Source organism: Mirounga leonina, unplaced genomic scaffold (genome assembly GCF_011800145.1).
Source record: "Mirounga leonina isolate KUSES-001 unplaced genomic scaffold, KU_Mleo_1.0 Mir_101664, whole genome shotgun sequence".
Classification (NCBI taxonomy): Eukaryota; Metazoa; Chordata; class Mammalia; order Carnivora; family Phocidae; genus Mirounga; species Mirounga leonina.
This window is the reverse complement of record NW_023270175.1, coordinates 2,710,242-2,728,057: the sequence shown is the minus strand read 5'-3', so window position 1 is coordinate 2,728,057 and position 17,816 is coordinate 2,710,242. Positions and strand designations below refer to the sequence as shown.

Genomic DNA, 17,816 nt, shown 5'->3' with positions numbered 1-17,816 from the left:
ATACCATACTGCCACTGGTCTCTCTCTCTCTCTCTCTTTTGGTATCTTGATTAATCAACTTATTTATTAAATATTGAGAGAGAGGGAGTGAGTGGGGAGGGACAGAAGGAGAAGCAGAGAGAATTTTTTTTTAAAGATTATTTATTTTGAGAGAGAGAGAAAGAGAGGGTAAGAGCATGGGAGAGGGACAGAGGGAGAGAGAGAGAGAGAATCTTAAGCAGACTCTGTGCTGAGCACCGAGCCTGATGCAGGGCTTGATCTCATGAGTCAGAGATTGGGGCCTGAGCCGAAACCAAGAGTTGGATGCTTAATGGACTGAGCCACCAGGCACCCCTTGATTAATCAAATTTAGACATTATTTGTTGACTTTCTCTTACAGTTGAGTATTTTTAGCTCTTATATACTTCCTTATGCGCCTTCAGACCTTCAATATAGGTACACCGCAATTTTTTGTTAAATTCATATTTGGCATTTTTAATATTATACCTATCTAAATATCATTGACTGCTGACCCATGTGGTATACTACGGTAACAATTCATTCTGCATGTAACTTTTGATTTTTACTGGGGTTGATAATTGCTTTATTTTTAAATTTGTTTACCTTAATTTGAATTTCGAAGTCTTTCCACATTGTCTGATAAAGCTGTAGAATGCTCACAGAACAATTTTATACATGGCAAAAACCCCTTATCAATTTCATTTGTTTTTCCTGAGGCTCTCTGTCCTCCTGTTCCAATCTAAACTTATTGCTCTCTAAAGCTTCTGCACAACTGTTATGCTAAGATCTCCCTTTTTATCACCCTGGAAGGTCCCTTTCTCTTTTTTTCTGTGCTGAATCCACTATTCATGAATCTTGTGACTCCCATTTTTTCCCCCAGTTTACTCTTGTTTTGGTGGAGCACATTCTCTAGTGAGAAAGGTACACAGAAGGTAAATTTTTGAAATTTTGCATGTCTGAAGGTCCTTAGTCTATCTTCACTATTGATTGATAGTTTGAGTATATAAATCTAGGTTAAAAAGTCATTTTCTCTAGGGCGCCTGGCTGGCTGTCGGAGGAGTATGTGACTCTTGATCTCGGGGTTGTGAGTTCGAGCCCCACATTGGGTGTAGAGATTACTTAAAATCAATCAAATCAGATCAAATCTAATCGTTTTCCCTTAGCACTTTGAAGACATGGCACACTGTCTTCTTATTTCCATTGTTGGCACTGACAACTCCAAAGCCATTGTTATTCCTGAGTCTTTGATGCAAACTCTTTACTCTTCCCCATCTCCCCCAGAAGCTTTTAAGATTATTTCTTTATTCTTGATGTTAGGAAATTTCATGATGATGTCTGGGTCTTTGACATATATTATGCAGTATCTACTGTGGGGCCTTTCAATCTCAGTCCACCTGGGAAATGTTTGTATATTATTCATTTGATAATTTCCTCAACAACATTGTCTTTGTTCTCTCTGGAAATACTATTTGTTTTTTATAAGATTGTCTGGGTTGATTTTTTTAATTGTCTAATTATTTCTCTTGTATCATCCATATTTTTGCTATGTTACTCTTCCTAAAAGAGCCTCTCAATTTTGCCTTCTCTTTTACTAATTTTAAAAATTTTTTTCCTATCATATTGTTAATTTCCAAGAGTTGGTTCTTGTTGTTTGATTATTCTATTTTAATGGCATCCTGCTTTTGTTTTGTAAATATGGTATTTTCTATTATTTCTCAGAAAATAGTCACTGTACTTTCTTTGAAGTTTTTTTCTGCTGTCTGTGTTTTTCTCCATTTCTAATTTTTCATGCTTCTTTGTTTTGGTCTTTCTATTTCATGTTGGAAGCTTTCTTTAACTCTCTGGTGATCCTGGTTGTCCATATTTAAGAATGAAGCTCTAAGAGACAGATTTGAAGGTGTATGTACATTGTGTGTTTGTTGACCAGTGGGCTTCAGCATAGGGTAATTGGCTAGCCAGCTGGAGTTTTTCTGTCAATATCTGTAGATCTTGCCTCTTGGGCTACACTTTCTCCAGGGAAGAATACTCCCGTCTTCTTGGGAGTCATAAGCCTGGTTGTCACTATTCTAGGAGTCATGTTGGGGGAAGGAGCCTGGGACTCTCATTATTAAGTATAAAAACTTTAACGTCATCACTCTTTTTTGTGGCCCACCTAAATTTTACCTTCCTTTGGATTGAGTGTCCCAGCTCCAGAGCTGCTCTGAATCGATTTAACCTGTTTCCAGCAGGGTCTGGCTCTCCTCAATAGAGGTGGGGATGGCAGATGTCTAATCATTCCTTGCAGGGACGTTCAAAGGGCTTTCCCTCCTTTAAAGTTCTGCCTCACTACCACTTCTATAGTACTTGGTGCCTCTAATTCCTAAGCCTTTCTGGGATTCTCAAGGGGGAAATCTGCTTGTTGCTTACCAACATTCCCCTCTTCGGGTACTTAGGTTTAATTGCCCCCCACTCTGCTAAATCAGTTATCACTTTCCATCTTCATATTCAGTGGGTCAGAGTTACAGATATCCCCTATTACTGACAGATATGGAGGGTTGGTGTTTCTGTTCCTTGTTCTCCTTGTTTGGGAGTGATATTTGAGAGGAGGAAGAGAGTGAGGAAGAAAATCTTGATCTCACTAGCCTCAATCAGGAAGTCATGAAAGAAAAAAGAAGTTACAAAAAAAGTCATTGGTGGATCTATCACAGTCAGTTAATTGACTTAGCAAGTATTTATTAAGCTCAGGTATAACATGGTGGTTAAGAGCATCGGCTTTGAAGGCAGAGTGCTGTACATTTACTTAAGCTCTCTGCATCTTCTTTTAATTATTTTAAGTTGGGAGTAATAATAGTACCTACCTCATAGAGTTGTTGTGAGGATTAAATGAGTTAATACACATAAAGAGCTTGCCTGGCACCTAATAACCCCTCAATAAATGTTTATTATTAGTGTTATTAATGTTGTTGTTCTTTTTATTATTACTATGTGCTAGGCACTCTGCAGGTGATATCATGGAGAACGAAATAGAAATAAGATCTCTCCCCCAATGAAGGGGAACAGTTTTACCATTTCAGGGTGCTAAGAACACTAGGTCTAAAATTAGGACTTTTAGGGGCACCTGGCTGCCTCAGTTGGTGGAGTGTGCAATTCTTGATCTCCGGGTTATGAGTTCGGGCCCCATGCTGGGTGTAGAGATTACTTACAAATAAGAAATCTTAAAATAAAATAAAATTGAGATTTTTATTTTTTGGTCACAAATTCAAGACTGGGATAAGGTACTTGACCACTATGCTTTCCAGGATGATATTACTAGAATTCTGTGCTCCTCTTCTGAAGTGCAAATAATAGCAGCTCTCATGTATTCAGTGCTTACTCTGTGCCAGGTAATTAACATAAATGGTCTCATCAGATCTGTAGATCAAGCCTACAAATTAGGTATTATTATCTCTACTTTATGGATGATGAAACTGAGGCTCATGGTAACTTTTCCAAGGTCATACAGCTGCTGGCAAGTGGCAGAGCTGGGATTCCAACACTAATCCGCTACCAGAACCTGACCATTTAACCACACATGAGCCTTAAAAAAAATTACACCGTGTCCATGTCCAGTGCTTTATCCAAAGTAATATTACTAAGTAACTAACACTTTGATTTGAATGCGTTTTTCAGATTGTTTTCCTCTAACCTAGGAGGTGCTAGGGCTTTATGAGGACCCATGAAATGAGAACAATAAATCAGGGGCACCTCGGTGGCTCAGTCGGTTGGGTGTCTGCCTTTGGCTCAGGTCATGATCCTGGGGTCCTGGGATCGAGCCCTGCATTGGGCTCCCTGCTCGGCGGGGAGTCTACTTCTCCCTCTCCCTCTGCCTCTCTCCCCTGCTCATACTCTCTCTCTCTCTCTCTCACTCCCTCTCTCTCTGTTTGTCTCAAATAGGTAAATAAAATCTTTAAAAAAAGAGAGAACAATAAATCAGAATGGAGAGATTGGGGGGTGGGAAGCCAGTGAAAAAATTCCTAATTTAGTCTCAGGATGATTGAGCAAGGATTATCACTTTGTACCTTTAAATTTTGACTTCTGAAATAAGGGTTTAGTGCCCGCATCTTTTACTTTTGCTGTCTTCCCAATGCTTGTTTTCAGGAAAATGCTATTGGCTACAAATGCATATTGCTGGAACACACATTTGGGATAATTCTTCCAAATGTGGCCTTTTTTGCCTAAGCAAAGGAAATCCTCTGGATTTCTCAGCAAGCCCGGGGCGGGGGGGGGGGGGGACCTAAAGCTCCTGGCACCCATTGCTTTCTATTACCTTAAATATAGGTGCCTGGCAGGGGGCTAGCGGGCTGCAGGGGATGTGGTTAGGGCTGAAGCATTCCAGGATGGGGCCACCAGAAACTTGTCAGGAAAGGTTGCCTGCAGTTTACGGTGGCTATAGTTGGCTTTGTACATCTTCTATAAAAAAAAAATAGAGTGATCATTCTATAAAAAATAAAGGTATTGTGTTCATGAGGATCATATCAAATAGTTTGGGTTTTCGCCATCTCTTGGCTAAGTCCAAGTGCTGAGACCACGCATTATTGGAGGTACCACCTTGAATAGCAGGAACTTGATTACCATCTGGTTTCGTGATCTCTGCATGTGCCTGGCTTTTTGTTCAAAAGTGATGTTGCCATTTTGTCCTTCAAATGATGCTTTCTGACCCAGGTATGTTTCAATGTATGCTTCTAAGGACAAAATGCTTTGGAAGCCAGGTTTGTGTCTTGCAAGCACAGTAAATCTCAACTGATGACAGTCAACTTAACAACAGCATGAACCATTAAATTTAACAAATTCGAAAATCACTGCTCCTGACCCAGACCTTGTTTTCTTGGATACCAAGCTCCAAGAAGCCTAAGGTAGAGCTAGCTACATTTGCCAAATAACGAACGATCAATTGTCATTCATTTATTCATAATTCATTCAATCAGGTTCAGGTCTAGGCCGCAGGCAAAACTAATAGATGGAGTCATGAGTCGGCTCACCATTCTGGGCTGTGGTGTCAACAAGGTCATCCGCCTGACAGAAACTCCCGCCAATCCCATCATGCTTCTCTGGAGCTGTAGTCAGAAGCCGGGACAGAGGTTATGGAGAGGGCCCTTTCTTCCCTCACCCCACCTTCTACCTCTTCTCTCTCTCATTATTTGCAGCAGCTGCAGCTGGAGGCCTTTTATGGCCAATACTCACAGAGTGTGCCTTTGACTTATGGAAAGGGGCAATTTCTACTGCTGAAGGGCACGGAAGGGCCCAGTGGGTGAAACAGCAACACAAACCAGCTGGAACACAAATCCAAGCCCTCACAGTGAGCGTGGGCCGTTGTGACAGTTCTTTTACAACCCTGATACAGCTATGCTCTTTCCTTTAGCTTCAGGTCCCTCTACCATATTTTTGTGGCTCTGTGTGTGTGTGTGTGTGTGCGCGCGTGCATGCATTTGTGCACATGCACACGTGTAGTGTGTGTGTGTGTGTGCGTGTGCTATGTGGTGGAGGCTGGAGAATCCTGAAAAACAGGCTTCAGGTTTCAGGGTTTCAGTCGTCTTGGAGAGTTGCTGTCAGTCAGCTCTAACGGGGGTCACTCCAAGAACATAAAGGGCAGCATAGCCTGGCCAGCTGAAAACCCTGTGAGATGGGTCAACTCAGAGGTGAGGGTGTTGTTTTTTAATAGTTTCAATCTTTGCTCTTGGCTGTAGGTAGATACAATCTCTTTCCCAGAAGGCTCTGTGCCTTTCAAAACAGAATACTAGCATTTTCTCTGCTTTCAGGGGCTTGCTGCCCTGTGGTTTTTTTTTTTTTTTTTTTAACTCATTTGTTTTACTAGTATTGATTTTATACTCCACCTTCCAGCCTTAACTTATTGTCATAACCTACCAAAGCCCCAGAAAACAGGCAGGCTCTCGCCTGCACATGTGTTAAGGCGGGGCAGTGGAGAGAGATCATTGGATAAATACTCAAGGAACTGAAGTGTTGATTTCTGCCCTGATCTTAGTTAGCTCTGTTATCTGGGGCAAGGTTTTTGGCCTGAACCGTTGGAAGAATGGAGTTGCTCTTAACAAAAATGGGGAAGACTCATTATAGATGAAGCAGGAAGATTTGAGGTGAAAATCAGGAGCTCGATTTTGGGTACATTGAAATCTAACATCCATGTAGAGATATCCGAGTAGGCAGTTGACTTATGAGTCTGGAATTTAGGAAACAGGTCTGAGCTGAAAGTATAAATCTGAGCTTTATGGCATAGATGTGGTATTTAAAGCCATGAGACCAGGAGAGATCCCCAACGGAGTTAAGTGTTGCTGGAGAAGAGGACCAAGGACTGAGCTGTTTAACGCTCTCATGTTAAAAGGTTAGAGAGATGAAGGGGAAAAAAACCCCATATACAGTCCAAACGGAAATGTCTGCAAGCTAAATTTGGTCCCTGTACTAGACCAAGTGTTGGGAAATTTCATAGGAGTTCACGCTTAAACAAGACCACAGGTAATGCCTATTTCAAGCAAAAATGCTAAACTAGGAACAGAAAACCTGGCTTCTAGTCTGGATTTTATGCCCAGGTAAGTGACCTTGACAAATCGCTGAACTACTTTGCTCCTCCCTTTCCTGTCTAAAGAGACAGAGAGCCAGGCCAGATGATCTCCAAGTTTAGACATTCATGGTTCTAGACATTTTAGAGAGGAAGAAACTGAAGCCCAGGGAGAGGGGATTAAGTGACTTGCCTAACATTCTGGCTTTAGGAAGAGACCACAGGCCAGTGTGTCTTCTTCTTCTGTACTGTTTTAAACCCCGTATGTGTATTAGAATACCTGGGGTGCTTTTAGGAATACTGATTACTAGGTCCCAAACCTAAAGTATCTCATTTTGTTGGTCTGCATTGGGTTTGGCCTTGGTATTTTTGACACTCCTTGGGTAATTGACAACCCACTGTTCTGTAGACAGGGCATGGCAGTGTCTTGCTAGCTGCTACCAAACCTCTCTGCATCTTGACTTGTCTTTCCAACACGAAAATGATTCACTCAATTTTAAACCCTTTTATTCAGATGAAGGAGGAGGATAGCTTTCTAGACCTGGTGAAACCAAAGTAGCAAGTGTCAGCTTTCTCTGAAGCTCCGTAAAATGGCATGACCATAGCTTTCTTGCACTCCATCCTAGAGGTGAAATGTTATGGAAAACCCTGAAGCCATGGCCCATGGGCGGTGGGGGGGCTAGGGAGGGATCGTTCCCTCTTCCTCCCTACCTTTTTGGAATAGATACAAGTTTGTTCCCAAACCAAATTTACTAGGTTAATAAGCAGTGCATCAGGCATAGTACACCAAATGCTGTTGCTTTTACTATATTTATATAGCAGGCAGAGTTATGCTGTCCACCATAGAAGCCTTACTGCTTTACAGTGGTTTCTCACCAAAGCTTTGCCACTTTGGACACCAACAGGATATAGGGTTTCTTGGTTAAAACCCACATTCTCCATACATTACAACATTTGGCTCTGTCTTTGGGGGGTGTTATGTGTCAGTATGTATGTTTGCATGTGTATATGTGGGGAGCACGTGTCTAGGAGAAGAGCCATTTTGGACTAAGACAGGACACAGACAGGGACTGTGCAGACACATTATTTACAGCCTCACCACACTCACCTGCTATTCTAGTAGTGCCAGCAAAATGATTTTATCATGCATAATGTACTGGTCATTAACCTGGTAAATTTCTTTGGGATGCCTCTTGTCTGTTCCATACTTGTTTTTTTAGTGCCCTTTATAACTCTAAATCACTTTCTTAGTTTAGGAGCATAAAAATATATTGTGTATGACTGGTTTGCTCATAAAATTGTCATATTTGATATATTTAAAGATGTGAAGGCCTGGGGGAGAAAAACAGAAAAATTCAGGGGAGAAACCAAGCAAGTCTTCAGAAACAATTGTTTATTTCCTCTGGGTCTTCATAGCTCTCCTCCACTCAGACGTGCAGCCCATACTAATGAACACAGGCTTGGAATACACTCTGAGATTGCTCTAGGGTGACCAGGGCTCAAGCTAATTGTAATTTTTAAAAATAGGTTTCACCGTTGTTTGGAACCATCTACAATTCAATTTACTTTATCGCACAAGCCATGAATAATGCTATGAAAGAAAATGGACGGGCTAGTGCTGCCAGCCTGGTTCAGCATTCCAGAAACATGCAGTTCTATGGATTCAACCAGTTGATAAGGACAGATTCAAATGGAAATGGAATCGCAGAATATGTAATCCTGGACACCAACTGGAAAGAATGGGAACTCTATAGTACTTACACTGTGGACATGGAAATGGAGCTGCTGCGATTCCGAGGGACCCCCATTCACTTCCCTGGTGGCAGGCCCCCTCGAGCAGATGCAAAATGCTGGTTTGCAGAAGGGAAGATCTGTCGAGGAGGTAAGGAATGGAAAAATCACTGGTAGTCAATTTGGCTCAGTGTGGGTTATAAGGGAACCTCCTTAAGGGAAGGCGTATTTTAACATTGGAACACTCATAGAATCAGTCACTTGCATTCAGGGGAGATAAACATCTTGGCATTCCAGGTAGTTAGATTAAAATAATGAGGACAATGAGAGGTACTTTGCAGCCTTGGATAATCATCTGCAATTTAAAAGCCAACCCCACTCATTTTCAAAATGATCCCACTCCCAAGGAGGTTTACTCTAAGAAGAGGAAGCCATGAGTCTTCTCCTTGGTCTGTTGTCGACTATGACCTGTGATCATTTCCTCTGCTAGAAAGATCACCTGTCCTTCCCTTGCTGTATCCAAATCCTGTCAGTCAGGTCCACCCACAGAGATACCATTTCTATACCTTCTCTTCTCTGAACTCCCATTGAACTAAAAGTCTGTATCTCACAGCTTAGCACAAAATTGCTTTTCAGTTGTTTCTTGTGTATTGATTGTGTCTCCCCCTCCCAAACATACTGCTCCTTGAGGGCAGGGACCATAGCTAATAGTTCTTATGCGCCACCCCCCAACCAACACAGTCGGCATCCAAAATATACTTGCAGTTTGACTGACTGATGGAACTCCTCTAGCTTGAGGAAGAGTGGAAACTCCATTATATCTCTGAGAGCCAGAGGGGAACTTTGGGAGGATCCATATTATTCCTATGTGAGTGTACACCACACCCTTCTAAAACCACATGCATCTATTTGAAATGGACTTCAATTTCTAGTTTGCTTGAGTGTGACATACCCAACTACCTTGATGTTAGCGTCATCATATATTTCCTTCTGAAATCTTAGTAATCCATCCAAATGTTTAGGTTTTCTAGAGGCTAATTTACATCTCACTGAAACCGTAATTATCAAAACCAGACTCACCCTTGAAAGACAAGTGCTATGTTACTCATCTATAACTCACAAGGTCTATGGGCTCCAGTGAATTTAAAGGTCTTTTATTTTATGAAGGTGACATAATACTTACCCTTCACAGGTGAGATAACATATTTATTCTCAAGAACTCTATTGCCATCCAACTTAAATTAAGGTACTCAAAGTTTTCTATTCGTGGACTTTTTCCTCCAAAGCGACACCCGGGTCAGCCTTAATTCATGTGATTTGTTATTGTCAGAATGGTGAGTGGTTTTGCCTCAGAATGGCGAAATTGCTTTCTGTTTCCATAAAGTCAACAAGACATACTGTGCTGTAGAAAAATGGAATTAAGTTAGGTAGATGTGGCTTGATTTTAGTTTCACCAGAAAGCATGAGGAGCCACTCCGTGGTGCCCTTTATTTACAGCCTCTCTCTGACAATGCCATTCTTCCTCTCGCTCTCTACAGGCATTGACCCTGCCTTTGCTGTGATGGTCTGCCTTGCTTTGCTTATAGCCCTGCTGTCTATTAATGGATTTGCTTACTTTATAAGGTACATTTTTTGTTCTTTTTGGATATTAAAATACAAGCCCGTAATAGCCTTGTGAATATTTATTTCCAGGAAGTCATGTTTCAGTACAATTTCCTCATTACGTGACCCACTGATTTTCTGTTTTCCATAGCAGTTTACTGTCCCTACTGGCCCCATTTAGAGTGAAGTGTTTTCATGATGCCAAGAATAACTTCCTCAGCTGTGTTATCAGTGTGGTTGCCTGTGAGTAGATTTGGCTTGCCACATTATTGTGAAATAAGAGAACTAGTAGTTTAGGGCCTGTGTACTCCCTATCTATGCTCCCTTTTCCAGTGGCAGAGTCTCCACTACCTATCTCTTTCCCCAAATGGTATGGACTAGTAGAAAATAGAATTGGGATATTTTAACCAGGTCCAAGAATTAGTCAGACTTTCGTGAGAATCTAGGAGTTGGGAATAATGGTACTAGTTCACAGGACTGTAGCAGGGATTATTAAATAAACTAAAGTAAGTAAAACACCTAGAATAATAATACCGACTCAGAGTAGGTGCTCAACAAGTAGTAAGGTCTCACCTCCTTCCCAGGCACATGGGATTCTCCTGCTGATTGTTGGGAGCCCAGAATCCTCACTTTGACGCTCATACTTTTTGCCATGGGTATTATACTCCAGAGCCACATTGTCCTGCTTCCTTGAACAAAAGCTATCCTAGCTAATCACCAATATCATCATTATCATTATGTCTTTGTCCCTCTCCCTGAGATCCCATGAGAGGTGACCAACTACTCTGATGAATGAGTTCAGGATCGGGGATAAATGGCTGAAGATGGCTTAATATGATGCTCTTTTCTCATAATCTTTGCATTTTAACGGTTGAACCCTCCCCATATTAAGATGATTTGGGGAAAGTAAAAAATGAAATCAACCACGACCCTCCCACTTTACCTTTTCCATCCTGCTAACCACACCTTTGTTATCTCTTTGTAAGAGTGGTCCTGACAAAAATATGATACAAACTTGGTGGGGAATAGAATGGAGCTCCTTTGGCAAGTTCTGAGAAAAAATGTCCAGAGTGTATTAAGCAGCTGTGTAAATCTGGACAAGACACTAAACCTCTCTCTGCCAGAATTTTCTCATTTGTAAAATGAAGGGATTGGATTAAGTGATCTTTAAGAGCCCTTCCAGCTCTGATGTTTTAACAAGTCCGTGAAATCCTGGCTTGAAACTCTAACAGGTGGTACTCTTAGCGTTTAGTATGTTGGCATCACTGTGAGAAACCACTACTATTCAATCTCCTCATATTAGAAACTTGATAAAGCCATACAGAGTGATGGGTAGCTTGTGAATTGCTAAAACACACTTGACAAAGACATTAGTTCAAAGGAGGTTTTTTTTTTTAATTTCTGCGACTGTGACATACTCCTGCTCAGAACAGAAATTTAATGTATTGAGTTTAGCTGTTGTCAAAGGCCAAAGTATTGAGTTAACATCGTTAGATGCTTAGTGAAAATAAATGTTATCCAACCAGAAAGCTCCCCTCTCTAGGGAGATTTGAAGAGTAATAGTCTCTGGCTGCCTGATGCCAAAACATCCCATGGCCAGGTTGAAAATGGAGTCACTCAGCTGCTTAGGTTACTTGTCAACCTCCCACCTCACCCCCTATGACTGGCCTCACTGGTCTTTCCCATGGAACGGACTGGTTCTTTCAGCTTAGAGTGAGCTCAATCTGCAATTCTTGGGAAGGCAAGGATAAAAAGTCTGTAAAATCACGAGGGGGTTGTTTGGAGTTTGTGGGCTGAAGGGCCAAGAAGGCTGGAGAGGGACATGATTGGAGAGGAAAATGAGTTTGAGACAATTGGTACTCCAAGTGGTACTGAAAACTCAGAGATGGGAGAGAGGCACATCATTTCCCAGAGTCACTTGGTCCTTGGTTCTTCAGCTAACAAAGCACAAAAGATGCCCTCTCTTTGCTGCCTGCCTCCCTCTCTCTGCCCACCACGGCTGCAATCAGAAGAACTGAGCGTCTGATGAGTTTCTGTAATAGATGGTGATTACTTGCAGGAGAGTGACTCTCTGTTCCTTCCTTTTCTCTGTGTTTTGATTGTTTAAGTTTTTTTTTTTTTCCAGAAAGAAAGATGTGCAAAGAACCCAACCACCCCAAAACAAAGGATTCTTTGAACTCCTCCTTTCTCCGGACTCTGAACCAGATTGCCTCGCCTTCCTATAAAGCTCTCCAGTGCTTTGTAAAACTAATGATGATAATGATAATAATGAGCTCTTATAATTTCATGGTGCTTCATGCTTTTCAGAGCACTTTCACATATATTATCTCATTTGATTTCCAAAACAACTCTATAAAGCGGGTAACGCAGGAACCATTATCCTGCTAGACAGATGAGGCCATGGGGGGCGTGAAGAGGTTAAATTTTTATCTAAGGTCATCTGGCTAATTAATGACAGAATTTGCACTACACCCCAGGTCTCTGCATTGGGAGTCTGATTCTCTTTCTACTAGAGTGTGTAGCGTGGTTATTTTCACAGGTGTGCCTACTTTAAGACAATTCACTACACATATGAAACGGATAAGTTAGGGAGTAATGCTTTACTTTGCCAAAAGATTCATGTGCTCTACCCAAGAATTCACTACAGGGCTCTTTTAATTTTCCCTGCAGGGCAGCAGCTCCCACAGTGATAAGGGACATATTTGTTGGCAGACAATTAGAAACACATTAATTGTTTGTTTACAAACCAGTGGAATCACTGAGACAAGCAGACTGTGTTGCTGGTGCTTAAAGCTACAGTGACATCGAAGACTTCCTTACAGCAACTTGACAAAGCATTTTGATTCAGTGGTTGTTTTCCCAGCTCTGGCACTGGGCTTTAATACATTCCACAGGGTGATCATTAAGGGGTTGTGGAAAAAGCGAAGCCAAACTGTAGCCGTCAGCGCCCCCAAGACAAAACAAAACAAAACAACCACGCAGACTAAATCCAAGGTATCCTTCAGGTCTTCAAGTTGTCAGGTTGGCTCAACTGAGATGACCTACCTGGCTGTGTGGGTAGACATCAAAAACTTCTATGTGTCTAGTAACTGATTTGTAGGAAATCATTATATTTGCTGCAAATTAATGGGCATGTTTGAAGAGAATCAGGTTTAAACTGTGTCTGTGTAATGCTCAGACAAGAGACCAATTCAGTAAAAGAAAAAAAAAAAAAAAACAAACCCGGTCAGCCCACTTGTTTGGAATCATGTAGACAAAGCAACCAACTGATTGAATTTTTCCACTTTTCAACCTGTCGCTTGGGCAACGCATAGACGCTACTTCGCAAGACAAGTGGTCTTGTGGGCAGAAATCTGGGCCCACAGCCAGGGACCAAGGATTGGAGTCCCAGCTCTGCCTTGGCCCAGGGGATCTCACAATTTGCTTAATTTTGTTTTGTTTCTTTAATGTGTTTTTGTGTCTATAAAACAGAGATTAATGCTTCTTGGCCTGGGTATTATTAGAATATATACTGTGGCGTATGAGAAAGGGTGTTGAGTTCTTTACGAGTATTACGAGGTGCTGTTTTGAATGTGCTCTTGATGTGGGATCACCATTTTATTAGTCTGGCTTACTGTCCCCATGCAGCATCCTCACTCTTCCCTTTTGATGCCTCTTCAATAGCATCTTCATTTTTCTCTTTTGGTCTTTGTAACTCTGCAAGTCGTGAGAACCAGGGTTGCTATTTCTCTTTGCTGTGGGTGCTAAGGTAAAGACCTATGTGCGGTTAGTCTTCCCATTATCTGGTATATTTTAAAACTTCTATCATGGGGCAAATTTATTCTGGGTTTGCAAAATACCCAGCCGCCTGTGACCCTCTGATTTTACACTTGTTTCAGGCATCGTATAAATAAAATCCAGTTGATTAAAGGACCCAACAGAATTCTACTTACTTTGGAGGATGTGACGTTCATCAATCCCCACTTTGGCAGTAAGGTAAGGAGCATCCCCCTGTCTTGCTGCACTGTCTAATATGGTATCCACAAAGCACAAATGACTACTGAGCACTTAACATGTGGTGAGTCTGGGGGCGCCTGGATGGCTCAGTCGGTTAAGCCTCCAACACTTGATGTCGGCTCAGGTCATGATCAGGGTGGTGAGATCAAGCCCTGTGTTGGGCTCCGCACTCAGCGTGGAGTCCGCTTGAGGTTCTCTCTCTCCCTCTGCCCCTCCCCCCACTCACGCTTTCTCAGTCTCTGTCTCTCTCTCACTCACATCAATCAATCAATCAATCTTTAAAAACATGTGGTGAGTCTGAAATGAGATGTGCTGTAAGAGTAAAATACACTCTGGATTTAGAAGATTTAGTACAAAAACATGTAAAATATCTCATTAAATTAAAAAAACATCAACTACATGTCAAAATGATAATACTTTGGATGTAGTTGGTTAAATAAAGCATATAATTAAAAAAATTTTAATTTTTATTATGTTCAGTTAGCCACTGATGATCTCACCTGCTTTTTATGTTTTTTAATGTGACTACTAGGAAGCTTATAATACATATGTGGCTCAGGTTACAGTTCTAGTGGATAGTGCTGTCTTAGAACAGTTTTGTGAAAGCGATGCAGTGCACTTTGAGCAATAATGTAGCTTTGACTTCATATAACCCTTCTCTAGTCTATCTGAACTCCACATTTGATTGCTTGTTCCTCAAGGGCAGAGGTACATTTTCTCTTAATGTTAGCCCATAGCAACTGACCTCCTGCTGATGGTATAATAGGTGCTCGTAAAAGTTTGGTGAATGAATCAACTAGTGAAAATCAGTTGAATGTCCCCTGGGGTTCTGTTCTGATGGTGATTGTATTAAAACTGGTGCTCTTCACTGAATGCCTATACTGGCCCTGGGCTGGACTTTGTGAGCGATAGCATGGAGTCCCTGCCTTCAAAGAGATTATAGTTAAATTAGAGAGGCAAATTATACCACACAAGAGAGCTGATAGCTGCCATATTGCACAAAAGACACTAGAAATATGGTAAACGTCAGAGGAAACATATCAGTGGAAGAAGGTTTTTTTTAGCGACCCAGCACTAAAGCTGGGTCTTAAACAAGGATGGATAGGATTTGTCTATGTCACAGGTCCCGAACTGGTAAGCACTTTTGTTTGACCCTTATAGTTATAAAAAAATAGTACCCAGAATTTTGAAATTGGGAGATTACACATAAAAATCTGGATTTCTGGGTGTTTTTTATTTTTTAAAAAGATTTTATTTATTTATTTGACAGAGAGAGAGAGCACAAGCAGGGGGGAGCGGCAGGCAGAGGGAGAGGGAGAAGCAGGCTTCCCACTGAGCAGAAAGCCTGACGTGGGGCTTGATCCCAGGACCCCAGGATCATGATCTGAGCCGAAGGCAGACGCTTAACCGACTGAGCCACCCAGATGTCCCTCTGGGTGTTTTTTAAAGGTTGGAAGATCCGTCAGCCTTGGGTATCATCGTGGCAATTGGTTGGGAATCAGTAGTAGTTGCTGTTTTTGGAAGAAGCATGTTCTCTGCAGTTTGACCCAGTTCCCATCACTCTCTACTGTCTTATACTCAGCCTATGTCACCAATTTATATTTACCTTCCTGACCTGTGTAGGCAGAGAAAACAGCGTAAACACAAGCTTGGAAAAAAGAAAGTGTGGGGAAGAGTTTTGTCAACTGTAGTAGTAATAGGAGAGGATGCCTCTTTGTGTCCAGTCTATGTGGCCAAAATAAAGACATTCATTTTTGCAAATTCTAGTATAGTGGTAGCAGGATGTAAGGAGAGAATGCAAACACATCTTATTTGTCCCCCATGAGCTACTTACTTGTGCTAAACCAGTGTACCAGATCTGAGAATTAATGATCTCTGTGACCAAATTGATCATTTGCCTAAATGTGGCACTGAACGGTATACTTGAACTAGTTGGCTGGGTGACTATGGGTTTACATGGCAATACTCTGTGCAGTTGGAATCAGATGAAATGTTCAGCTGTTTAGTTTAATTCTCAATTACAACTCTAACTCTTATTTGTTTAAATCATCACATATTTTTTGTAAGGTTGATATCATGTTCCTGGAAATGTACTGCTGAATGCCAAAATTATCACTGTGGCTGAAAGCTACATTCCACCCTCATGCCATAAAAACGTATTGATGTTAGTCTCTATTTCTGAAGCCACCAGAGGACCCTGGGACTCACTCGGGGTGGTAGATTTTGTCTGGATTTGCTATAATCCCATATGCCTTGTATGAAATATCCCACCTTAATCAGAAAGGGTAGATACTGAAGTGCAAGCTCTGAAGCAATCTCAATAGATAACCCGATACTGAGAAAACAAGTATTTAATTCTATGACAAGATATTTTATCCAGAAATGGGTAATCAGTAGTAAAAGCAGATGATTAGAAATCGTTGTTCAAACCTAGCAATGTTTACTAAAGTTTTGGTTATGAGCACTAAACCTGTTTTTAAAAATCTTACTTCTGTGGTGGTATCCATGTCAAAATGACAGTTCATGTCGATTGCCCGGATGTTTTGGCTCTCGAGTGTCAAAACAACAAACAGATACTTTTCGGGCTGAATTAACCCTCTCTTTGTATAGGCCTTGCAATAGTCCAGTAAAGTGTGTAAAATCTCCACCTGTGCCTTCTCTCTTTCCTACTGAGACACAAAACATGTTTGGGTTTCATTTGTAGTCTCAGAAAATCACCATAAATAATAGAATAGTGCTACCTTCATTCAGATGAACAAAGTGTCTAAGTTTTTAAAATCTTGTTCATGATGATAGATCTTTTCTTTCACTTGTGCATACATTTTGACATGATGAGAGTAAACAAAACAACAACCCAATAATCACTTTTCATTGCATGAGTGAGAAAAATGAAGAGCAACAGGGATTGATAGCCTTATAGGGAGTGTTTCTTTTATTTTTTACTGTTTTTGCCCTGGTGCAAAAAGGATGGCATTATTCTAGAACATAGCTCTTGGCCTCCAGGTCCCTTTTGGCATTTGGCTTTTATCAGAGTTTCTGATGGGAAAAGGTAGGGGAAGCATACATTTTCCTTAATTGCTGTGTAGTCACAAACTTGCAGCTGGCTGTGTCTAATCAGTCAAGAAGCCAAGCCAAGAATTCCATCCAAATGGAATGTCTGAAAGTGTAAACTCTTGGTGAATATAAAATTAATTCAGTCTAGAAAAATTGGCAGGTCAGTAGAAGTCAGGTCAGGAAAGGAAGTTTTTAGAAGAAAGTAAAGCTGAAGCCCAAATCTATGTGGATTTTGGCAGATTCTCTTGCTTTCTCCTGTGCCCCTTCATGGAGAGGTCTATGTCTCAATATACAGATCTAGGTGCTCCTGCTGAGATATGAAAATAAAGAATGAAAGAGAAGTAGATTCCTCCTTGGCCTCGCTCTGTTGAGGAGGGTTCAGGTTTATGCAAGGGTTATGTGAAGAGTCAAGTTTTACATCTTGTCTGAATCGTGAGCTGTTGGGATTTCAACACATTAGGAGTTGGGTATAGTTTACTAGTGCCTTGGAATTTCGTTATAGTCTTGTCTTGGTAGAATGAACTTAACTCGAGGGCCAAATCAACTAGTGATCTTCAGTTTATCAAAGACCATTAAGAGCAGAGTATGTCAAAGTACTTAAGATTCATTTTTATTGGCAAGCAAGAGTGAAACAGAGCATGGTGTGTTCGAAAAAACACAAGACCGGGATATAACATCCACATTCCTCTTCCAGTCCCTATATCCCTCACTAAGTCTCTATTTCCTAGTTGTAAAATGGGGGTGTTAGAGTTGGGGGGCGGGGGCTAGCCTAGACAATACCAAATGTAATTGCTGGCTCTGAATTACTGTAATTCCAAGAAAGGCACATTTGGAGACATGGAGAAGAATATGAGGAACCTGTTTTTATGATTTCCTCACATGAAATAAGTCTACTGGTTTAGTTGAA

At 41.2% G+C, this 17,816-nt stretch overlaps 1 protein-coding gene across 1 annotated transcript in view; it reads left to right on the top strand.

The window, feature by feature from the left end:
- GUCY2F (guanylate cyclase 2F, retinal) overlaps positions 1-17,816 on the top strand; it is an 87,273-nt gene that overhangs the window by 15,487 nt on the left and 53,970 nt on the right. The window contains exons 3-5 of the mRNA XM_035005986.1: positions 8,054-8,408; positions 9,796-9,880; positions 13,738-13,834. Of these exons, the coding sequence (XP_034861877.1) occupies positions 8,054-8,408; positions 9,796-9,880; positions 13,738-13,834 (537 nt within the window). The remainder of the gene's footprint in view (positions 1-8,053; positions 8,409-9,795; positions 9,881-13,737; positions 13,835-17,816) is intronic.